This window comes from Tachyglossus aculeatus, chromosome 1, assembly GCF_015852505.1.
Source record: "Tachyglossus aculeatus isolate mTacAcu1 chromosome 1, mTacAcu1.pri, whole genome shotgun sequence".
Taxonomy (NCBI): domain Eukaryota; kingdom Metazoa; phylum Chordata; class Mammalia; order Monotremata; family Tachyglossidae; genus Tachyglossus; species Tachyglossus aculeatus.
This window is the reverse complement of record NC_052066.1, coordinates 139,831,689-139,857,688: the sequence shown is the minus strand read 5'-3', so window position 1 is coordinate 139,857,688 and position 26,000 is coordinate 139,831,689. Positions and strand designations below refer to the sequence as shown.

The 26,000-nt window shown below is 46.7% G+C and overlaps 1 protein-coding gene across 6 annotated transcripts in view; it reads right to left on the bottom strand.

The window, feature by feature from the left end:
- The window catches only part of ARHGEF33 (Rho guanine nucleotide exchange factor 33), a 145,197-nt gene that overhangs the window by 60,983 nt on the left and 58,214 nt on the right, over positions 1-26,000 (bottom strand). For all 6 annotated transcript variants that reach the window (XM_038746097.1, XM_038746091.1, XM_038746092.1 and 3 more), the window contains 4 exons: positions 23,164-23,306; positions 14,817-14,876; positions 11,358-11,582; positions 2,849-2,978 (listed from right to left, as the gene is read on the bottom strand). In XM_038746097.1, coding sequence (XP_038602025.1) covers positions 2,849-2,978; positions 11,358-11,582; positions 14,817-14,876; positions 23,164-23,306 — 558 coding nt within the window. The remainder of the gene's footprint in view (positions 1-2,848; positions 2,979-11,357; positions 11,583-14,816; positions 14,877-23,163; positions 23,307-26,000) is intronic.

Here is a 26,000-nt window from a genome sequence, read left to right as displayed (position 1 = left end):
GGGTTCAAATCCCGGCTCTGGCACTTGTCAGCTGTGTGACTTTGGGCAAGTCACTTAACTTCTCTGGGCCTCAGTTTCCTCATCTGTAAAATGGGGATTAAGACTGTGAGCCCCACATGGGACAACCTGATTACCTTGTATCTACCCCAGCGCTTAGAACAGTGCTTTGCACATAGTAAGCGCTTAACAAATACCAACATTATTATTATTATTATTAATAAATACGATTTATTGATTGAGAAGGGGGACTCCATCCTGCCGGACTCTCTAACCGGGTGATACACTCCCCAAACCACCGCCAGAGCCAGACAAGGGCCAGTCGAGAAGAAACTTGGGAAAATAGAGGAGCGGTGTGGCCTAGCGGGAAGAGCCCGGGCCCGGGAGTCGGAGGACCTGGGTTCTAATCCCGGCTCCTGCTGTGTAACCTTGGGCAAATCGCTTAACGTTTCTGGGCCTCAAAATGGGGATTAAATCCTCCTCCCCCCTCCCCGACTTAGATTCTGAGCCCCACGTGGGGCTCAGCGTGGCTCAGTGGAACGAGGCCGGGCTTTGGAGTCAGAGGTCGTGGGTTCAAATCCTGGCTCCGCCACTTGTCAGCCGTGTGACTTGGGGCAAGTCACTTCACTTCTCTGGGCCTCAGTTCCCTCATCTGGAAAATGGGGATTAAGACTGTGAGCCCCCCATGGGAGAACCTGATCCCCTTGTAAACTCCCCAGTGCTTAGAACAGTGCTTGGCACGTAGTAAGCGCTTAATAAATGCCATTATTATTATTATCTACCTCAATGCTTAAAGCAGTCCCTTGTACAAGTACCATTTGAAAAAAAAGCAATTGCAGATCATCATCAGCACTTACTATAATAATAATAATAATAATAATGGCATTTGTTAAGCACTTACTATGCGCAAAGCACTGTTCTAAGCGCTGGGGGGGGATACCGTGGGATCAAGTTGTCCCACGTGGGGATCACAGTCTTAATCCCCTTTTTACAGATGAGGTAACTGAGGCTCAGAGAAGTTAAGTGACTTGCCCAAGGTCACACAGCAGACATGTCGCAGAGCCGGAATTCGAACCCATGACCTCTGACTCCAAAGCCCGTGCTCTTTCCACTGAGCCATGCTGCTTCTCTATGTTATGCTTACTATGTGAAGAGCCTTGTACTAAGCGCTTGGGAAAGTGCAGTACAGGGTTGCCAGCTATGTTCCCTGCCCACAGTGAGCTTCCAGTCTAGAGATGGGGCTAACTCCTTCCCCAGTCATCTGTATTTATCGGTCAGTGGTATTTATTGAGCACTTACTATGTGCAGAGCACTGTACTAAGCGCTTGGGATGGGATTGGCAGATAGGTTCCCTGCCCATAATGACAGGCAGCGTGGCTCACTGGAAGGAGCCCAGGCTTTGGAGTCCAAGTTCATGGGTTCAAATCCTGGCTCCGCCAACTGTCAGCTGTGTGACTTTGGGCAAGTCACTTAACTTCTCTGGGCCTCAGTTACCTCATCTGTAAAATGGGGGTTAAGACTGTGAGCCCCCCGTGGGACAGCCTGGTCACCTTGTAACCTCCCCAGCGCTTAGAACAGTGCTTTGCACATAAGTAAGCACTTAATAAATGCCATTATTATTATTATTGTTATTATTATTAATGAGATTACATGGCCTCTTCCCCTTTTCCTCAGCAGAGGCTTTGGGGAGGCCCCAGCGATGGTGCCAGGGATAGTACGAGGGGAAATCAGGCTGTGTTGGCTGCTCTCTGATAAGGACTCAACTCACCAGTGGGTCAATCAATCCATCAATGGTATTTATTGAGCGCTTACTGCGTGCAGAACACTCTACTGAGTGCTTGGGAGAGTACAATGCAACAGAATTAGCACATTCTCTGCCCTTATTGAGCTTTTTCCACTTACACCCACTCCCTTTCATCCCCTCCCACAGCTTCAACTACATAGATTGAAAGCCCCATGTATGACAGGGACTTTGTATTTCCCTCAATGTTTAACGAATACCCCAATCGGTACCAATACAAGGCCGACTCTCAAATCTTCATTTCCAGACCCAACCTCTCCCCCTCTCTGCAGGCTCCGGCCTTCAGGGCATCTCTACGTCGGGTGTCCCGATAATAATAATGATGGTATTTGTTAAGCGCTTACTATGGGCAAAGCACTGTTCTAAGCGCTGGGGAGGTTACAAGGTGGTCAGATTGTCCCATTTTTGGGCTCACGGTTTTAATCCCCATTTTACAGATGAGGAAACTGAGGCTCAGAGAAGCGAAGTGACTTGCCCAAAGTCACCCAGCTGACAGTTGGCGGAGCCGGAATTTGAACCCATGACCTCTCCCGATGTCACGTCAAACTAAACATGTCCAAAACAGAACCCATCTCCCTACCCAAATCCTCTCCTCCCCGCGACTTTCCCATCACTGCAGCCAGCCACCATCATCCCTATTGCACGAGCCCACACCCTTGGCGTTATCTCTGATTCCTCTCTGCCCTTCGACTCATTTTATCCCCGTCTTAGAGATGAGGTAAATTGAGGCCCAGAGAATAATAATAATGGCATTTGTTAAGCGCTTACTACGTGCAAAGCACTGTTCTAAGCGCTGGAAAGTGAAATGACTTGCCAAAGGTCACACAGCAGACAAGTGGCAGAGTCGGGATTAGAACCCAGGTCCTTCTGATTCCCAGGCCCGTGCTCTAACCATTATGCCACATTGCTTCTCACATGATCTAGGGGGAGGGTGGCTGAGGGATAACCCCATCTCCGATCACGCTGCGCAAAACTGAATCCCTAGAGCGCCTGGAGAAACTTGAGAAACTTCCACCTTCCGCTAAAGGCAGAGGCAGCCGACGGCGGTACCTTCTCTCCTTGGTGTTTCTCTTCCCATCAGATCCCTGGAACGTGGCTTTAATCTTTAGGATCAGCGAGATGTTGATGACGTACTTTCTTTCGGATTCAAGCAAGTCCAGGGCCACCGTTTGCCTTTTGGCTTTCAAGGAGGAAACAAAACAAACAAAAAAGGAAAAAAGGTTTATGAAAAACTGTATTTTATACTATCCCTTGTGCTCCCGGAAAGACTCTGCTAACAGGTCCCCCTGACTACGCCCTTTGTCTTCCCCAAGACTAGTCGAAAGATGCACCAAACAGGATCTATGGATGCAATGGGATTTTTTTCCTAATGGGCCAGTATTCCGGGCAAACAACTCTCGGTCGTGCGGAGTTTCATGGCTCTCCCCTTTCCTGATAAGAATCCGTGCTGTCTGTGACTGATCCCTGGCCCTGGCCTCTGCAACATCCGGCTGGGGATGGGAGAGGTGGTGGAATTGCTCGTCAGTCAATCAATCAATCGATCGTATTTATTGAGCGCTTACTGTGTGCAGAGCACTGTACTAAGTGCTTGGGAAGTACAAGTTGGCAACATATAGAGACAGTCCCTACCCAACAGTGGGCTCACAGTCTAGAAGGGGGAGACAGACAACAAAACAAAACATACTAACAAAATAAAATAAATAGAATAGATATGTACAAGAGTTGGAACGGTGCGTGCTAAGAGATTTCTCCCATTTTTTAATGGTATTTGTTAAATGCTGTTTATGTGCCAGGCACTGTTCCAAATGCTGGGGGCAGGTATAAGCTAATCGGGCTGGACACAGTCCATGTCCCACGTGGGGCTCACAGTCGTTGTCCCCATTTTCCAGATGAGGGAACTGAGGCCCAGAGAAGTGAAGTGACTTTCTCAAGGTCACTGGAAGCAGCGTGGCTCAGTGGAAAGAGCACAGGCTTGGGAGTCAGAGATCACGGGTTCATATCCCGGCTCCGCCACTTGCCAGCTGTGGGACTTTGGGCAAGTCACTTCACTTCTCTGGGCCTCAGTTCCCTCATCTGGAAAATGGGGATTAAGACTGTGAGCCCCCCGTGGGACAACCTGATCACCTTGCAACCTCCCCGGCGCTTAGAACAGTGCTTTGCACATAGTAAGTGCTTAATAAATGCAAATAAATAAATAAATAACGAACAAATAAATAAATAACAAATAAATAAATAAATAACGAATAAATAAATAAATAAATAATGAGTAAATAAATAAATAAATAATGAACAGATAGCAAATAATTTAATAAATAATAAATGAATGAATGAATGAATGAATGAATGAATGAATGGATGAATGAATAAATAAATAAATAAAAGTCACCCGACAGACCAGTGGCAGAGCTGGGACTAGAACGCAGGTCCTTCTGATTCCCCGGCCTGGGCTCTATTTATTAGGCCACACTGCTTCTCCCATTGTAGAAGAAATCACAGCGAGGCCCCGTGGGGGTGACAGCCTGGGATGATTTTTTAAAAAGTATAACCGCAGCCTCTGTTTGGACCCCTAGGCTGCAGAGAGGCCAGTGATAGATCAGCAGTCCATGGCCGCAGAGACAGATCTTGGATTTTCTGGGATCCGGGGCCTTTCGGCATTTGATATTCACCCCGTCCTCAGCCCCACAGCACTTATGTCCATATCTATAAATTATATACTATAAATGATTTATATTCCTGTCTGTCTTCTCCTCTCGGCTGTAAGCAGCGTGGCTCAGTGGAAAGAGCCCGGGCTTTGGAGCCAGAGGTCGTGGGTTCAAATCCCGGCTCTGCCAACTGTCAGCTGTGTGACTTTGGGCAGGTCACTTCACTTCTCTGGGCCTCAGTTCCCTCATCTGTAAAATGGGGATGAAGACTGTGAGCCCCCCATGGGACAACCTGATCACCTTGTAACCTTCCCAGCGCTTAGAACAGTGCTTTGCACATAGTAAGCGCTTAATAAATGCCATCATTATTATTATTATCATTATTATTATTAAGCTCATTGCCGGCAGAACAGTGCTTTGCACATAGTAAGCGCTTAATAAATGCCATTATTATTATTATTATTATTATTATTAAGCTCATTGCCAGGAGGGAATGTGCATACCCACCTTGTTGTGTGTAATAATAATAATAATAATGTTGGCATTTGTTAAGCGCTTACTATGTGCAAAGCACTGTCCTAAGCGCTTGGGGGGATACAAAGTGATCAGGTTGTCCCACGTGGGGCTCACAGTCTTAATCCCCATTTTACAGATGAGGTAACTGAGGCTCAGAGAAGTTAAGTGACTTGCCCAAGGTCACACAGCAGATATGTGGCAGAGCCGGGATTCGAACCCATGACCTCTGACTCCAAAGCCCGGGCTCTTTCCACTGAGCCACACTTAGTACAGTGTTCTGCATCTGGTAAGCTCTCAATAAATGCCACTGAGTGCTTAGTAAGTTAGTAAAGGTCTCTGCAAACGGTAAGTGCTCAATAAACATCGTTGATGGGTTGATTCTGGGGAGCTCTTCGCATCGCCTGCGTTGCAGCTCACCAAGATCCGGGAGAGTAGGCTACAGCCCCGTTGGAAAGCCGAGTTCCAGGGAAATCTTGGACGTGTTTGTCCTGGATCAACAGTTAATTCCCTTCCCTCGATGGGATGCAACATATCCAAAACCAAAACAAACCATGTAGTAGCATTTGTACTGGATCAACAGTTAATTCCCTCCCCTCGATGGGATGCAACGTATCCAAAACCAAAACAAACCGTGTAGTAGCATTTGTGCTGGATCAACAGTTAATTCCCTCCCCTCGATGGGATGCAACGTATCCAAAACCAAAACAAACCGTGTAGTAGCATTTGAGCGACAAACCGGGCAGCGTTTGAGAGAAAAGTCCACCTTTCCTTCATTCATTCGTTCAGTTATATCTATTGAGCACTTACAGTGTGCAGAGCACTATACTAAGCGCTGGGAGAGTACAAAACAACACCTAAAGCCAACAGGACGTTAGCCCATCAGAACTAGGTGGGGATTTAAGAAAGATTTAAAGCCCCTGCTTGCCCAGAACATTGTGCTAGGCCCTGCCCTGAGAATTAAGTGGAGTTAATGCTGAGAGCTCACCTCCTCCAGGAGGCCTTCCCAGACTGAGCCCCTTCCTTCCTCTCCCCCTCATCCCCCTGTCCATCCCCCCCACCATCTTACCTCCTTCCCTTCCCCACAGCACCTGTATATATGGATATATGTTTGTACATATTTATTACTCTATTTATTTATTTATTTTACTTGTACATATCTATTCTATTTATTTTATTTTGTCAGTATGTTTGGTTTTGTTCTCTGTCTCCCCCTTTTAGACTGTGAGCCCACTGTTGGGTAGGGACTGTCTCTATATGTTGCCAATTTGTACTTCCCAAGCGCTTAGTACAGTGCTCTGCACATAGTAAGCGCTCAGTAAATACGATTGATGATGATGATCCCATCTCCAGGGGTATTCCCGCCCCAAATGAAAAATGGGTGGGCTGGAAGCACTGTGGCCTGGCATGGGCTTGGGCGTCAGAAGGACCTGGATTCTAATGGACCTGGGTTCTAATCTCAGCTCCGGCCCTTGTGTGCTGTGTGACCTTGGGCAAGTCACTTCATATCTCTGGCCCTCAGTAACATAAATGGGGATTAAGACTGTGAGCCCCATGTGAGGCAGGGACAGGGTCCAACCTGATTAGCTTGTATCTACCCTAGCGTTTAGTACAGTGCCTGGGACTGTGAGTCCGCTGTTGGGTAGGGACCGTCTCTAGATGTTGCCAAATTGGACTTCCCAAGCGCTTAGTACAGTGCTCTGCACACAGTAAGTGCTCAATAAATACGATTGATTGATTGATTGATTGGGACTCAGTAAGTACTTAACAAATCCCGACAGTAGACCTTGAGTAAAGACATGAAATTAAAGTATTTGTGTTACTTGCAACCAAACTATTATTGGTATTTAATCTCCCTCTTCAGCATGGCCTAGTGGATAGACTGTGAGCCCACTGTTGGGTAGGGACTGTCTCTATATGTTGCCAATTTGTACTTCCCAAGCGCTTAGTACAGTGCTCTGCACATAGTAAGCGCTCAATAAATACGATTGATGATGATGATGGTGATGATAGAGCCCAGGACTGGGAGTCCAAAAGTCATGTGTTCTAATCCGGGCTCCCCCACTTGTCCGCTGGGTGACCTTGGGCAAGTCACTTCACTTCTCTGGGCCTCAGTGACCTCATCTGTAAAATGGGGATTGGGACTTTGAGCCCCACTTGGGAGGTGGACCGTGTCCAATCCGATTGGCTTTTATTCACCCCGGCGTTTAGTAGAGTGCCTGGCACATAGTAAGCGCTTAACAGATACGGTCATTATTAAGGCCTGTTGAGTTGTTGGGTATTTAGGTCTGCCATCGCCAGGGTGATTTCGGTTGCTGACAAGCTCCTACAGTTCAGGTACTGTTCGCCGCCTCTTTGGGTGGAAAAGAGTTTCATCATCATCATCATCAATCGTGTTTATTGAGCGCTTACTATGTGCAGAGCACTGTACTAAGTGCTTGGGAAGTACAAATTGGCAACATATAGAGACAGTCCCTACCCAACAGTGGGCTCACAGTCTAAAAGGGGGAGACAGAGAACAAAACCAAACATACTAACAAAATAAAGTAAATAGAATAGATATGTACAAATAAAATAAATAAATAAATAAATAGAGTAATATTTCTAATAAATAGAAATAGAGTTTCGGAACTGTGCTCAATGGTCGGTCCCTAACCTCATTGTCACTCGCCTCTGACCTGAGAGATGGGCGCAGCATGAGAGGCAGGTCTTTTTCAGCATCTGGAATCTTCCTCAGTGTGGCAGACACGACCAGACAGGGGACGTGCCTAGCATGATGATGATGATGGCATTTATTATGCGCTTACTATGTGCAAAGCACTGTTCCAAGCACTGGAGAGGTTAAAAGGTGATCAGGTGGTCCCACGGGGGGCTCCCATTCTTCATCCCCGTTTTCCAGATGAGGTAACTGAGGCCCAGAGAAGTGAAATGACTTGCCCAAAGTCACACAGCTGACAACTGGCAGAGCTGGGATTTGAACCCATAATAATATAATAATAATAATGGCATTTGTTAAGCGCTTACTATGTGCAAAGCACTGTTCTAAGCACTGGAGAGGTTACAAGGTGATCAGGTTGTCCCACGGGGGGCTCACGGTCTTCATCCCCATTTTCCAGATGAGGTAACTGAGGCCCAGAGAAGTGAAGTGACTTGCCCAAAGTCACACAGCTGACAATTGGCGGAGCCGGGATTTGAACCCATAATAATATAATAATAATGGCATTTGTTAAGCATTTACTATGTGCAAAGCACTGTTCTAAGTGCTGGGGAGGATACAAGGGGATCAGGTTGTCCCACGGGGGGCTCACAGTCTTCATCCCCATTTTCCAGATGAAGGAACTGAGGCCCAGAGAAGTGAAGTGACTTGCCCAAAGTCACCCAGTTGACAATTGGCGGAGCCAAAATTTGAACCCATGACCTCTGACTCCCAAGTCCGTGCTCTTTCCACTGAGCCACGCTGCTTCTCTGGCTCCAAAGCCCGGGCTCTTTCCACTGAGCCACGCCGCTCCAAGAGAGCTGAGAAAGCTCTCCAAGGCTCGGGGACTCCGCCTCCATCTCCAGAAATGTCTAAATCAATCAATCAATCAATCGTATTTATTGAGCGCTTACTATGTGCAGAGCACTGTACTAAGCGCTTGGGAAGTACATATTGGCAACATATAGAGACAGTCCCTACCCAACAGTGGGCTCACAGTCTAAAAGGGGGAGACAGAGAACAAAACCAAACATACTAACAAAATAAAATAAATAGAATAGATACGTACAAGTAAAATAAATAAATAAATAAATAAATAAATAAATAAATAAATAAATAAATAAATAAATAAATAAATAAATGGCCTTCCGCTCGCTAGCCACTGCCCAAGCTAGGGATGGAATGGATAGGCCTCTTCTTGACTCTCCCTCCCATAGCCGAGACTGGTAGAGGACTGGAAACTCTCCAGTTGCCATCCTGAGGGACTGCTTACTATGTGCTAAGCACTCGGGAGGGAACAATAGAGCAGAATTCATTCATTCATTCATATTTATTGAGTGCTTACTGTGTGCTCAACAGCACTGTGAGCCCGCTGTTGGGTAGGGGCTGTCTTTATATGTTGCCAACTTGTACTTCCCAAGCGCTTAGTACAGTGCTCTGCACACAGTAAGCACTCAGTAAATATGATTGGATGAATGAATGAATGCAAGTTGGCAACATATAGAGACGGTCCCTACCCAACCGCGGGCTCACAGTCTAGAAGGGGAAGACAGACAGCAAAACACAACATATTAACAAAATAAAATAAATACGATAAATATGTACAAGTAAAATAAATAGAGTAATAAATACATATTCATTCATTCATTCAATCGTATTTATTGAGCGCTTACTGTGCGCAGAGCACTGTGAGCCCGCTGTTGGGTAGGGGCCGTCTCTCTGTGTTGCCAACTTGTACTTCCCAAGTGCTTAGTTCAGTGCTCTGCACACAGTAAGCGCTCAATAAATACGATTGAATGAATGCAAGTTGGCAACATCTAGAGACGGTCCCTACCCAACAGCGGGCTCACAGTCTAGAAGGGGGAGACAGAGAACAAAACACAACATATTACCAAATTAAAATAAACAGGACAAATATGTACAAGTAAAATAAATAAATAAATAGAGTAATAAATATGTATTCACTCATTCAGTTGTATTTATTGAGCGCTTACTGTGTGCAGAGCACTGTGAGCCCACTGTTGGGTAGGGGCCGTCTCTCTGTATTGCCAACTTGTACTTCCCAAGCGCTTAGTACACTCTGCACACAGAAAGCGCTCAATAAATACGATAAAATGAATGAATGAATGTAAGTTGGCAACACATAGAGACGGTCCCTACCCAACAGTGGGCTCATTCATTCATTCATTCATTCAATCGTATTCATTGAGCGCTTACTGTGTGCAGAGCACTGGACTAAGCGCTTGGGAAGTACAAGTTGGCAACATATAGAGACAGTCCCTACCCAACAGTGGGCTCACAGTCTAGAAGGGGGAGACAGACAACAAAACAAAACATATTAACAAAATAAAATAAATAGAATAAATATGTACAAGTAAAATAAATAGAGTAATAAATACATACAAACATATATACATATATACAGGTGCTGTGGGGAGGGGAAGGAGGTAAGGCAGGAGGTGAGCCCACTGTTGGGTAGGGACTATCTCTATATGTTGCCAACTTGTACTTCCCAAGTGCTTAGTACAGTGCTCAGCACACAGTAAGCACTCAATAAATACGATTGATTGATTGATTGATTGACTGTCTCTATATGTTGCCAACTTGTACTTTCCAAGCGCTTAGTACAGTGCTCAGCACACAGTAAGCACTCAATAAATACGATTGATTGATTGATTGATTGAGGGGATGGGGAGGGGGAAATCAGCAGACACGGTCCCAGCCTATAACGAGGTTACACCTCCTTCCTCCTACAATTCAGCCTATTTTCCCTTATTCTCCTAGATTTGGTCCCAGCCAAAACGCCACATGACCCTATTGGCTCAATAAATACGATTGATTGATGATTGATTGATTGATTGAGGGGATGGGGAGGGGGAAATCAGCAGACACAGTCCCAGCCTATAACGAGGTTACACCTCCTTCCTCCTACAATTCAGCCTATTTTCCCTTATTCTCCTAGATTTGGTCCCAGCCAAAACGCCGCACGACCCTATTGGCTCAATAAATACGATTGATTGATTGATTGATTGATTGAGGGGATGGGGAGGGGGAAATCAGCAGACACAGTCCCAGCCTATAACGAGATTACACCTCCTTCCTCCTACAGTTCAGCCTATTTTCCCTTATTGTCTTAGATTTGGTCCCAGCCAAAATGCCGCACGACCCTATTGGCTCAATAAATACGATTGATTGATTGATTGAGGGGATGGGGAGGGGGAAATCAGCAGACACGGTCCCAGCCTATAACGAGGTTACACCTCCTTCCTCCTACAATTCAGCCTATTTTCCCTTATTCTCCTAGATTTGGTCCCAGCCAAAACGCCGCACGACCCTATTGGCTCAATAAATACGATTGATTGATTGATTGGGGGGATGGGGAGGGGGAAATCAGCAGACACAGTCCCAGCCTATAAGGAGATTACACCTCCTTCCTCCTACAATTCAGCCTATTTTCCCTTATTCTCCTAGATTTGGTCCCAGCCAAAACGCCGCACGACCCTATTGGCTCAATAAATACGATTGATTGATTGATTGAGGGGATGGGGAGGGGGAAATCAGCAGACACAGTCCCAGCCTATAACGAGGTTACACCTCCTTCCTCCTACAATTCAGCCTATTTTCCCTTATTCTCCTAGATTTGGTCCCAGCCAAAACGCCGCACGACCCTGTTTGAATGGACCCAACCGGCGTCCCTGCTGAAGCTCACCCGACAACGAAGTTTCACATAAGACGTTTTCCAAGCTGCTGTGCCTGCTCTGGCCAACGTCCTTCAGCTTGTCCGGGTGGTCCTTGGAGACGTACTCCTCGCTCCAGTCTTTACTCTCCTTGGGCTGCCTCCACACGCCGGCTGCCAGGTGACCCTTGGGCTGCACATCGACAGCCAAGCAGGACTTGAGGCCTTCTTCCATTTCGGGGGTCGCCACGCTCCCGCCTGGAAGCCAGCGGACACCGGGTTGAGCCCTCGCCCGTTTCCGAGACCCAACAGCTCCGCCCCGGCCCCTCTCACTGACCGGCTACAGTTGGCCATCCCGAGAGATGATGGCCGGTCAGTCGGCCGTATTTATTGAGCGCTCGCCGCGGGCGGAGCGCTCTACTGGGCTTGGGAGAGGACAACGGAACAGCAGAACGGACACGTTCCCCGCCCTCAAGGAGCTTACGGTCTAGAGTTCCCATGGGGACTCCACGGGAAAAGAAATCCTTACTCTGGGCCTCCCTCCAACCCTGATCTGGTCGTGTCTTACGCCGTCGAGTCGTCTCCGACCCACAGCGACGCCACGGGCACATCTCTCCCAGTACGCCCCACCTCCACCTGTAATCCTTCTGGTAGTGGATCCATATAATTTTCTGGGTAAAAATACAGCAAACTCGAGCCTCCGCCCTCGACTCCCGCCTCCGCCGCTGCTGCCCGGCACGGGTGAGTTTTGACTTGTCGCCGATCGCCTTCCACTCGCTAGCCACTGGCCAAGCTAGGAACGGAATGGGTAGGCCTCCGCTCGACTCTCCCTCCCGTAGCCGAGACCGGTAGAGGACTGGAAACTCTCCAGGTGCCATTCTAGACTGTGAGCCCACTGTTGGGTAGGGACCGTCTCCATATGTTGCCAACTTGTCCTTCCCAAGCGCTTAGTACAGCGCTCTGCACGCAGTAAGCGCTCAATAAATACGATTGAATGAATGAATGAATGAATCCCGAGAGGGATCAGGCAACCCCAGTGTGGCTGACTGGGCCCAGCGTGGCCAGTAGCAGCAGCTGCATTAGTAATTTTTTGTTAATGGTATCTGTTAATAATAATGATGGTATTTGTTAAGCGCTTACTATGTGCCAAGCGCTGTTCTAAGCGCTGGGGGAGAGACAAGGTGATCAAGGTGTCCCACGTGAGGCTCACAGTCTTTACTCCCCGTTTTACAGATGAGGTAACTGAGGCGCAGGGAATGATAATAATAATGATGATGGTATTTGTTAAGCGCTTACTATGTGCCAAGCACTGTTCTAAGCGCTGGGGGAGAGACAAGGTGATCAGGGTGTCCCACGTGGGGCTCACAGTCTTTACTCCCCGTTTTACAGATGAGGTAACTGAGGCGCAGGGAATAATAATAATAATGATGATGGTATTTGTTAAGCGCTTACTATGTGCCAAGCACTGTTCTATGCACTGGGGTAGATATAAGACATTCAGGTTGTCCCACGTGGGGCTCACAGTCTTAATCCCCATTTTACAGATGAGGGAACTGAGGCACAGAGACGTGAAGTGACTTGCCCAAGGTCACACAGCAGACAAATGGCGGAGCCGGAATTAGAACCCACATCTTCTGACTCCCAAGCCCGGGCTCCGCTTACTATGTGCCAGGCACTATAATAATAATAGTAATAGCATTTACTAAGTGCTTACTATGTGCCAGGCACTGCCACAACAGTAGTAGTAGTAGTAGTAATAATAATAATAATAATAATAGTAGTAGTAGTAGCAGCAGTGTGGCTCAGTGGAAAGAGCCCGGGCTTTGGAGTCAGAGGTCATGGGTTCAAATCTTGACTCCTCCAATTGTCAGCTGTGTGACTTTGGGCAAGTCACTTCACTTCTCTGTGCCTCAGTTACCTCATCTGTAAAATGGGGATTAAGACTGTGAGCCCCACATGGGACAACCTGATCACCTTGTAACCTCCCCAGTGCTTAGAACAGTGCTTTGCACATAGTAAGCGCTTAATAAATGCCATTATTATTAGTAGTAGTAGTAGCATTTGTTAAGTACTTACTACGTGCCAGGCACTGTAGTAAGCGCTAGGGTAGATACAAGGCAATCAGGTTGGACATAGCCCCTGTCCTACCTAGGGCTCACAGTCTTAATCCCCATTTTACAGATGAGGGAACTGAGGCCCAGAGAAGTTAAGTGATTTGCCCAAGATCACACAGCGGACAAGTGGCAGGGCCGGGATTAGAACACAGGTCCTTCTGATTCCCACGCCTTATACTTATAAGCGCTGCTGCAGGTCTGGTTGGACGTGATCTCTGTCCCACATGAGGCTCACAGTCGTAATACCCATTTTCCAGATGAGGTAACTGAGGTCTAGAGAAGTGAAGTGATTTGCCCAAGGTCACAGAGAAGACAGGTGACCGAGCCGGGACTAGAACCCAGAGAAGCAGCGTGGCTCAGTGGAAAGAGCACAGGCTTGGGAGTTGGAGGTCATGGGTTCGAATCCCTACTCCATCACTTGTCAGCTTGGGCAAGCCACTTAACTTCTCTGTGCCTCAGTTACCCCATCTGGAAAATGGGGATGAAGACTGTGAGCCCCCCGTGGGACAACCTGATCACCTCGTATCCTCCCCCAGCGCTTAGAACAGTGATTTGCACATAGTAAGCACCTAATACCATTATTATTATTATTATTATTATTATTACTCTTCGGAGATTGTCTTTACTGAGCCCCCGGTGGGTGTGATGCCCTATACTGACTGTCCTGTAAAATGGGGATCCAATACCTGTTCTCCCTCCCCCCACATGGGACCTGATTATCCTCTATCTACCCCAGCGCTTACTACAGTGCTTGGCACACAGTGAGCGCTTAACAAAACAGTGCTTTGCACATAGTAAGCGCTTAATAAATGCCATTATTATTATTATTATTATTATTATTATCATTATTATTATTATTATTATTATTACCGTCATCACAATGGGAGAAGCATCCTGGCTCAGTGGAAAGAGCCCGGGCTTTGGAGTCAGAGGTCATGGGTTCCAATCCCCGTTCTGCCAATTGTCAGCTGGGTGACTTGGGGCAAGTCACTTCACTTCCCTGGGCCTCAGCTCCCTCGTCTGGAAAATGGGAATGAAGACTGCGAGCCCCCCGTGGGACAACCTCGTCACCTTGTAACCTCCCCAGCGCTTAGACCACACTAATACATGCCATAATTAATTAAATTAATCACAAGCAGCTGATGCTCAAACAGGGTAGGCAGACGGCAAATATTAAAGTGCCATTCCCTCGCCCGAACCAACACAGCGGGCCTCCCTATTTTCAAAGCCCCCAAACATCCTGCCATCTCCGGCATTCAACGTCCTAAAAACTCATCGGGATTTCTGACTTTTTTGTGCTTATTAATACCCCTGCCCGGCCCGCTCGAATCTGCCTTTATTCCGTTATTAATCTTGACTCCTGTAGTTGAGTGCTTACCGGGCCCCATCATGGATTTCACGTTCCCGTCTCCAGCCTGGGTCGCCCTGGATTCTGGAGCTGCAGAGAGAGAAGACCCGTTGCCAAGCACCGATTTTAATAATAATAATAATAATAATAATGATGATGGCATTTATTAAGCGCTTACTACGTGCAAAGCACTGTTCTAAGCGCTGGGGAGATTACAAGGTGATCAGGTTGTCCCATGGGGGGCTCACAGTCTTCATCCCCATTTTACAGACGAGGTAACTGAGGCACAGAGAAGTGAAGTGACTTGCCCAAAGTCACCCAGATAACAATTGGCGGAGCTGGGATTTGAACCCATGACCTCTGACTCCAAAGCCCGGGCTCTTTCCACTGAGCCACGCTGCTGTTTGTGGGAGGGGGGCCAATGGCAGGTGATAATAGCCCCAGCAGAGCCCCACAAGGGACGGGGATCGTGTCTAATTCCCCCCTCTGTATTTTCCCCCAGTGCTTTGCGCAAAGTAGGCGCTTAATAAATACGATTGATTGATTGATTGATTAATAAATACTACGACTTTGAACCTTTCCCTTCTAGACTTCCCAAAAGCTTAGTACAGTGCTCTGCACACAGTAAGCGCTCAATAAATACGATTGATTGATTAATAAATACTACAACTTTGAACCTTTCCCTTCTAGACTTCCCAAAAGCTTAGTACAGTGCTCTGCATACAGTAAGCGCTCAATAAATACGATTGATTGATTGATTAATAAATACTACGACTTTGAACCTTTCCCTTCTAGACTTCCCGAGCGCTTAGTACAGCGCTCTGCACACAGTAAGTGCTCAATAAATACGATTGATTGATTGATTGATTGATTGATTAATAAATACTACGACTTTGAACCTTTCCCTTCTAGACTGTGAGCCCACTGTTGGGTGGGGACCGTCTCTATATGTTGCCAACTTGGACTTCCCAAGAGCTTAGTACGGTGCTCTGCCCACGGTAAGCGCTCAATAAATTCAAGCGCTTAGTACAGTGCTCTGCACACAGTAAGCGCTCAATAAATACGATTGATGATGATAAATACGATTGAATGAATGAATGAATGAATGAACCAGAAGGGAAAATGTAGTGAGTTTCGGGGACTGCTCTGGCTTCCAAGAGTTGAGGTTAGGCCATCAGTTTGGACACATTCCCTGTCCCACATGGGGCTCACAGTCTCAATCCCCATTTTCCAGATGAAGGAACTGAGGCACAGAGAAGTGACGTGACTTGTCCAAGGTCACACAGCAGACTGTGAGCCCACTATTGGGTAGGGACTGTCTCTATATGTTGCCAACTTGTACTTTCCAAGCGCTTAGTACAGTGCTCTGCACACAGTAAGCGCTCAATAAATATGATTGATTGATTGATAAGGGGTGGAGCTGGGATTAGAACCCAGGTCCCTTTTAATTGTCCCCAGTGAAAAGTGTCTTGATGATGCATATTCCTCTCAGTAGCCCTGGCCTCCCTGGACAGGGAAAACAGTCACTTCGATCAGCCTGTCAGTGGTATTTACAGAGCGCTGACTGTACTTACGTATGTTGCCAACTTGTACTTCCCAGGCGCTTAGTACAGTGCTCTGCACACAGTAAGCGCTCAATAAATACAATTGAATGAGTGAATGAATGAATGAATGAATGAATGAGTGCATCCAGCAAGGATCGAAGTAGCAGCCCACACCCAAACGACATCCTTTAGTCCAAATCCCCCCAGATCCAGATAATGGGGATGGGAAGCAGCGTGGCTCAGTGGCAAGAGCCCGGGCTTTAGAGTCAGAGGTCACGGGTTCAAATTCCGGCTCTGCCACTTGTCAGCTGTGTGACTTTGGGCAAGTCACTTAATTTCTCTGTGCCTCAGTTACCTCATCAGTAAAAGGGGGATTAAGACTGTGAGCCCCACGTGGGACAACCTGATCACCTTGTAACCTCCCCAATGCTTAGAACAGTGCTTTGAATATAGTTAGCGCTTAATAAGTGCCATTATTATTATTATCCCCAAACCTCCAGGCTGCATTGGCTTCCATTGGCACAAATGCCCTCATGGAAGTGACAATAATAATGATGGCATTTATTAAGCGCTTACTATGTGCAAAGCACTGTTCTAAGCGCTGAGAAGGTTACAAGGTGATCAGGTTGTCCCACGGGGGGCTCACAGTCTTAATCCCCCTTTTACAGATGAGGTAACTGAGGCACAGAGAAATTAAGTGACTTGCCCAAAGTCACACAGCTGACAAGTGGTGGAGCCGGGACTTGAACCCATGACCAATAGACAATGACAATAGAGAGGGTAACACGCTTCTGTTTCAAGGGGTGACAGATTTCCTTTTAGGATGCCATTTGTCCCGTTATCCAAAACCTGCTCCTGTTAGACTGGAAGCTCCTTCAGTCAGTCGTGTTTATTGAGCGCTTACTGTGTGCAGAGCACTGTACTAAGCACTTAGAAGAGTATAATATACAACAACATGACAGACATTGGGCTTACAGTCTCGAGGGAGAGACAGACATTAATATAAATAAGTACATTACAGATATGTACATGAGTGTTCTGGAGCTGAATAAAGGGAGCACGTCGGGGCAACGCAGAAGTGAGTGGGAGAAGAGGAAAGGTGAGCTTAATCAGGGAAGGCCTCTTGGAGGAAGTGTGTCTTCAATAAGGCCTGGAAATGCGGGGAGAGGGCAGGAGTCACGTCTAGCAAGTGTATTATACTCTCCCAGGTGCTCTGTACAGTGCTCTGCACACAATAAATGCCACTAATGGATTGATGGGTTTGATTTCATTTGCACGACTGAGTTACTCAGTTGTTTTCATTCATTCATTCATTCATTCAATCGTATTTATTGAGCGCTTACTGTGTGCAGAGCACTGTACTAAGCACTTGGGAAGTCCAAGTTGGCAACATATAGAGACGGTCCCTACCCAACAGTGGGCTCACAGTCTAGAAGGGGGAGACAGACAACAAAACAAAACATATTAATGAAATAAAATAGAAGAGTAAATATGTACAAGTAAAATAGAGTAATAAATCTGTACAGACATATTCATTCATTCAATCGTATTTATTGAGCACTTACTGTGCGCACAGCACTGTACTAAGCGCTTGGGAAGGACAAGTTGGTAACATATAGAGACGGTCCCTACCCAGCCTGCTAGCCAGCCAGTGACACAGTTCCTGGATGGGCCCTGGGACTTTTTTCCTTCAAACCTCAAGGGTTCTGTTTGCTGCAGTGTTGGCAAGTAAAAGGTTATTTTTTTCTTACTTATGGTCTCTGTTAAGTGCTTTAGATGCCAAGCACAATAATATCAATCAATCAATCAATCATATTTATTGAGCGCTTACTGTGTGCAGAGCACTGTGCTAAGCGCTTGGGAAGTACAAGTTGGCAACATCTAGAGACGGTCCCTACCCAACAGTGGGCTCACAGTCTAGAAGGGGGAGACAGAGAACAAAACAGAACATATTAACAAAATAAAATAAATAGAATAGATATGTACAAGTGAAATAAATAAATAGAGTAATAAACATGTACAAACATATATACATATATACAGGTGCTGTGGGGAAGGGAAGGAGGTAAGACGAGGGGGATGGAGAGGGGGGCGAGGGGGAGAGGAAGGAGGGGGCTCAGTCTGGGAAGGCCTCCTGGAGGAGGTGAGCTCTCAGTAGGGCCTTGAAGGGAGGAAGAGAGTGAGCTTGGCGGATGGGCAGAGGGAGGGCATTCCAGGCCCGGGGGATGACGTGGGCCGGGGGTCGACGGTGGGACAGGTATAATAATATAATAATAATGATAATGATGGCATTTATTAAGCACTTACTCCCAGCGCTTAGAACAGTGCTTAACAAATACCATCATTATTATTATTATGTGCAAAGCACTGTTCTAAGCGCTGGGGAGGTTACAAGGTGATCAGGTTGTCCCGCGGGGGGCTCACAGTCCTAATCCTCATTTTACAGATGAGGGAACTGAGGCCCAGAGAAGTGAAGTGACTTGCCCAAAGTCACCCAGATAACAATTGGCGGAGCCGGGATTTGAACCCATGACCTCTGACTCCAAAGCCCGGGCTCTTTCCACTGAGCCACGCTGCTTCTCTGGATACCATCCCTATCCCACATGAGGTCATAATACTAATAATAATGATGGTATTTGTTAAGCGCTTACTATGTTCAAAGCACTGTTCTCAGCGCTGGGGGGATACAAGGTGATCAGGTTGTCCCACGTGGGGCTCACAGTCTTCATCCCCATTTTACAGATGAGGGAACTGAGGTACAGAGAAGTGAAGTGACTTACCCAAAGTCACACAGCTGACAATTGGCGGAGCTGGGATTTGAACCCATGACCTCTGACTCCAAAGCCTGGGCTCTTTCCATTCATTCATTCATGCAATTGTATTTATTGAGCACTTACTGTGTGCAGAGCACTGTACTAAGTGCTTGGGAAGTACAAGTTGGCAACATAGAGAGATGGTCCACTGAGCCACGCTGCTTCTCTGGATACCATCCCTATCCCACATGAGGTCATAATAATAATAATAATAATGATGATATTTGTTAAGTGCTTACTATGTGCAAAGCACTGTTCTAAGTGCTGGGGGGATACTAGGTGATCAGGTTGTCCCACATGGGGCTCACAGTCTTCATCTCCATTTTACAGATGAGGGAACTGAGGCACAGAGAAGTTAAGTGCCTTGCCCAAAGTCACACAGCTGACAATTGGCGGAGCTGGGATTTGAACCCATGACCTCTGACTCCAAAGCCCGGGCTCTTTCCACTCATTCATTCATCCAATCGTATTTATTGAGCACTTACTGTGTGCAGACCACTGTACTAAGCGCTTGGGAAGTACAAGTTGGCAACATATAGAGACGGTCCACTGAGCCACGCTGCTTCTCTGGATACCATCCCTTACCATCAGAGAAACAGCATGGCTCAGTGGAAAAGAGCACGGTCTTTGGAGTCAGAGGTCATGGGTTTAAATCCCAGCTCCACCAGTTGTCAGCTGTGTGACTTTGGGCAAGTCACTTAACTTCTCTGGGCCTCAGTTACCTCATCTGTAAAATGGGGATGAAGACTGTGAGCCCCCCGTGGGACAACCTGATCACCTTGTAACCTCTCCAGTGCTTAGAACAGTGCTTTGCACATAGTAAGCGCTTAATAAATGCCATCATCATCATCATCATCCCTATCCCACATGAGGTCATGGTATGAGTGGGAGGGAGAACAGATAATCAATCGCCATTTTACAGGTGAGAAAACTAAGTCAGAGGGAAGAAGGTCACAGAGTGACGGAGAGACAAGTGACAGAGTTGGGATTAGTACGCAGGTCCTCTGACGCCCAGGGCCATGATCTTTCCACTAGGCCACACTGCTTTATGGGTTTCTCTCCAGTGCTCATTCATTCATTCATTCAATCGTATTTATTGAGCACTTACTGTGTGCAGAGCACTGTACTAAGCACTTGGGAAGTCCAAGTCGGCAACATATAGAGACGGTCCCTGCCCGACAACGGGCTCACAGTCTAGGAGGGGGAGACAGACAACAAAACAAAACAGGTGCCTTCACCCAGACCTAGAATAGCAGAGGCAAGGGTTTCTAACTCTATTCATTCAATCGTATTTATTGAGCGCCTACTGTGTGCAGAGCACTGTACTAAGCGCTAAATGACTGTACAGAAATAATCCATCTGTCAATTTGAGATACATAGCGATGTCTTTCAAATGAAGACAGGGCTTCACTAGAGAAGCAGCGTGGCCTAATGGATAGAGAACAGCTCCGTGAGTCAGAAGGACCTGGGTTCTAATTCCAGCTCTGCCAGTTGTCTGCTGTGTGACTTTGGGCAAGTTGGTTTACTTTTCTGGGCCTCAGGTCCCTCATCTGTAAAATGGGGATTAATACTGTGAGCCCCATGTGGGACTGTCCAACCTGCTTAGCTTGTATCTACCCCAGTGCTTAGACCAACGCTTAGAACAGTGCTTTGCACATAGTAAGTGCTTAATAAATAAACAAAACAGTACCTGGCACACAGTAAGTGCTTTTTAACAAATACTATGAAAAAAAAAGGCAGGATCAGAGGCAAGCCTTTGTTTCTTAAATTTTAGTGGTGGGAGGGAAAAGTTAGCTTTCATATCATCATATAGCTGGGAAGAGGGAAACACACAGGTCTTGGAATCCCAGGTCAGAGGCCTCCCTCTTCCTAGAAATGGTGCTTTTTGGGTTTGTGGGGGGGGGGGGGTGCTTTTTGTTTGTTTGAAATGGTAGCTTAAGCACTTTTTTTTAATGGCATTTATTAAGTGCTCACTATGTGCAAAGCACTGTTCTAAGCGCTGGGGAGGTTACAAGGTGATCAGGCTGTCCCATGGGGGGCTCACAGTCTTCATCCCCATTTTCCAGATGAGGGAACTGAGGCCCAGAGAAGTGAAGTGACTTGCCCAAAGTCACACAGCTGACAACTGGCGGAGCCGGGATTTGAACCCACGACCTCTGACTCCAAAGCCCGGGCTCTTTCCACTGAGCCACGCTGCTTCTGTAACTATGGTTCACTTACTATGTTGCCAGGCACTGTACTAAGCTAATCAGGCTGGACACAGTCCCTGTCCCACGTAGGGCTCTCAGTCTTAATTCCCATTTTACTGATGAGGGAACTGAGGCCCAGAGAAGTCAAGTGACTTGTCCTCAAGCCACACAACAGACAGGTCCTTCCTAATCCCAAGTCCATGCTCTATCCACTAGGCTATGCTGCTTTCCAAGAGAAGCAGTGTGGCTCAGTGGAAAGAGCCCGGGCTTTGGAGTCAGAGGTCATGAGTTCAAATCCCAGCTCTGGCAATTGTCAGCTGTGTGACTTTGGGCAAGTCACTTCACTTCTCTGGGCCTCAATTCCCTCATCTGGAAAATGGAGATTAAAACTGTGAGTCCCCCGTGGGACAACATGATCACCTTGTAACCCCCCCCCCCCAGCGCTTAGAACAGTGCTTTGCACATAGTAAGCGCTTAATAAATGCCATCATTATTATTATTATTAACTCCCTCCCTCCCCACATCCGCCAAGCTAGCTCTCTTCCTCCCTTCAAGGCCCTACTGAGAGCTCACCCCCTCCAGGAGGCCTTCCCACACTGATCCCCCTCCTTCTTCTCCCCCTCCATCCCCCCCATCTTATCTCCTTCCCCTCCCCACAGCACCTGTATATATGTACAAATGATTGTATGGATTTTAGTACAGTGCTCTGCACACAGTCAGCGCTCAATAAATACGATTGATTGATTGATTGATTGATTACGCTATTTATTTATTTATTTTACTTGTACATATCTATTCTATTTATTTTATTTTGTTAATATGTTTGGTTTTGTTCTCTGTCTCCCCCTTCTAGACTGTGAGCCCGCTGTTGGGTAGGGACTGTCTCTATATGTTGACAACTTGTACTTCCCAAGCGCTTAGTACAGTGCTCTGCACACAGTAAGCGCTCAATAAATACGATTGATTGATTGCACATATTTATTCTATTTATTTTATTTTGTTAATATGTTTTGTTTTGTTGTCTGTCTCCCCCTTCTAGACTGTGAACCCGCTGTTGGGTAGGGACCGTCTCTACATGTTGCCAACTTGTACTTCCCAAGCGCTTGGTACAGTGCTCTGCACACAGTAAGCGCTCAATAAATACGATTGAATGAATGAATGAGTGAATGAATGAATGAATAGGACACAGTCCCTGTCCCACGGGGGGCTCACAGTCTCAATTCCCATTCTACAGATGAAGTAACCGAGGCACAGAGAAGTGAATTGATTTGCCCAAGGCCCCACAGCACAGACAAGTGTTAGAGCTAGGATGGATTAGAACTCATGACCTTGTGACTCCCAGGCCATGTGGCTCAGTGGAAAGAGTCCGGGCTTTGGAGTCAGAGGTCATGGGTTCAAATCCCGGCTCTGCCAATTGTCAGCTGTGTGACTTTGGGCAAATCACTTTACTTCTCCGAGCCTCAGTTCCCTCATCTGTAAAATGAGGATGAAGCCTGTGAGCCCCCCGTGGGACAACCTGATTACCTTGTACCACCCCAGAGCTTAGAACAGTGCTTTGCACATAGTAAGCGCTTAATAAATACCATTATTATTATTATTATTATTATCGTCCGCTAGGCCATGCAGCTTCCCATAAAAATAAGGTTCCCGACTGACCACATCCAAACCATCAGCAGCATTTATTGAGCACCCACGGCTGTACTGAGAGCTCAAGACCAGCTAATGAAAAGCGGAAGATGCAGTCCCTGCCCTCGAGGGCCTGGCAATCAAATGCTTTTCTCATTACCCTCCCAATCCGGCCGGTTTTTTCAACTGGAGTCGGAAACCGTACCTTTCTCATAGGCCTGGCCGGGGCCGACGTTGGTGAAGTCCTCGCCAGCCAGCACGGGTTCGGGGATATTGATCGATCGAAAGGGGCTGCCTGGGACCTGCGCCGGCCCGGCTTGGGCCGCGTGCTCTTCCTTCTGGGTTTTCCTAGGGAAGGAAAAACAGAGCCGAGGCTGCCAGTCTGCTTCCCGATCCCCGGCCTTTCCATGAAGCCTGAATCACCACCACCACCACCCATAACCACCGCTACGGAAGAGACCCCTCTGGGCTGTGACTTCTGAATTCATCCGAGAAGAGGGAAAAGAGCTGGCTTTCCCCAAGCAAAGTAATGGTTACGTTATCCGCATCCTGTCTGTTCAAGGACATTGCTGACGCCATTCCCAAATTTGCGGTGAATTGACTCTGGGAGAAATGGCCTGCTGAGAATAATAATAATAATAATGGCATTTATTGTTGCCAACTTGGACTTCCCAAGCTCTTAGTACAGTGCTCTGCACACAGTAAGCACTCAATAAATACGATTGATGATGATGATGATGATTTATTAAGCGCTTACTATGTGCAAAGCACTGTTCTAAGCGCTGGGGAGGTTACAAAGTGATCAGGTTATCCCACGGGGGGCTCACAGTCTTAATCCCCATTTTCCAGATGAGGTCACTGAGGCCCAGAGAAGTTAAGTGACTTGCCCAAAGTCACACCGCTGACAACTGGGAGAGCCAAGATTCGAACCCATGACCTCTGACTTCAAAGCCCACGCTCTTCCCACTCAGCCACGCTGCTTCATCAAAGCATCAAGCATTATCCCAGGGAATCCAAGATAGCGTACATTTACTTCCAGAATTATTCATTTTATTCTTGGTCAATCAATGGCATTTATTGAGTGCTTACTATGGGCAGAGCACTGTCCTGAGCACTTGGAGAGTAAAGTCCTTCTGCTCTCATCTAACTTTCATGGTGGCAGTGCCCCACTGTACTCTATTTTCAGCAGATGCCGTGAGTTAAGATTTTGAAAACGAAGCAGTCCAGTTGCTGTTTCCCGCTCAGTGTTAAACAAATACTATAAAAAAGAAGTGGTGAAGGAGGAACTGTCCAGGAACCGGGCAAATCCGTCTTCTTCACCGTTTTTTAACGGTGTTTGTTAAACGGTTAGTATATCATCATCAATCGTATTTATTGAGCGCTTACTGTGTGCAGAGCACTGTACTAAGCGCTTGGGAAGTACAAGTTGGCCACATATAGAGACAGTCCCTACCCAACAGTGGGCTCACAGTCTAAAAGGGGGAGACAGAGAACAAAACCAAACATACGTCTATGCCAGGCACTATACTAAGCGCTGCGGTAGATACAAGATAATCAGTCAGGACACAGTCCCAGACCCACATAGGCTCACACTCTCCATCTCTGTTTTAGAGATGAGTTAACTGAGGCACAGAGAAGTTAATGAAGTTAAATGAATTGCCCAAGGACACACAGACCCACATAGGCTCACACTCTCCATCTCTGTTTTAGAGATGAGTTAACTGAGGCACAGAGAAGTTAATGAAGTTAAATGAATTGCCCAAGGACACACAGACCCATATAGGCTCACTTTCTTCACCCTTGTCTTTAAAGCCCTCAATTACCTTGTCCCCTCTTACCTCACCTCGCTATTCTCCTGCTACCACCCAGCCTGCACATTGCACCCATCGGCTGCTAACCTTCTCACTGTACCTCCATCTCGTCTATCTTGCCGCCGACCTCTCTCCCAGGCCCTGCCTCTCTCCCTCTCCTCATATCCAACAGACAATTACCCTCCCGCTCTGCAAAGCCTTATTAAAGGCACAATTCCTGCAAGAGGCCTTCCCTAAGCCTTCTTTTCCTTTTCTTCCACTCCCTTCTGTGTCACCCTGACTTGCTCCCTTTATTCATCCCCCCTCCCAGCCCCAGAGCACTTGTATACATATCTGTAATTTATTTATATTAATGTCTGTCTCCCTCTCTAGACTGTAAGCTCGTTGTGGGCACTGATATACATATCTGTGATTTATTTATATTAATGTCTGTCTCTCCCTCAAGACCGTAAGCTCACTGTGGGCAGGAAGTATGTCTGTTATAATGCTATACTGTACAGTGCTCAGCCAACGGTAAGCGCTCAATGAATACTGAGTGACTGACCACTAGACTGTGAGCCCACCTTCTAGACTGTGAGCCCACTGTTGCGTAGGGACCGTCTCTATATGTTGCCAACTTGTACTTCCCAAGCGCTTAGTACAGTGCTCTGCACACAGTAAGCGCTCAATAAATACGATTGATTGATTGATTCATTCAATCATATTCATTGAGTGCTTCCTGTGTGCAGAGCATTTACCAAGCACTTGGGAAGTCCTATTCTATTTATTTTATTTTGTTAATATGTTTTATTGTCTGTCTCCCCCTTCTAGACTGTGAGCCCGCTGTTGTACAGTGCTCAGCCAACGGTAAGCGCTCAATAAATATTGAGTGACTGATCATCCGCATTCCTCTGGTTCCAACTCATTCATTCAATCATATTTATTGAGCGCTTCCTGTGTGCAGAGCATTTACTAAGCACTTGGGAAGTACATATTTACTTGTACATATTTCCTATTCTATTTATTTTATTTTGTTAATATGTTTTATTGTCTGTCTCCCCCTTCTAGCCTGTGAGCCTGCTGTTGTACAGTGCTCAGCCAACGGTAAGCGCTCAATAAATACTGAGTGACTGACCATCCGCATTCCTCTGGTTCCAATTCATTCATTCAGTCGTATTTATTGAGCGCTTCCTGTGTGCAGAGCATTTACTAAGCACTTGGGAAGTACATATTTACTTGTACATATTTCCTA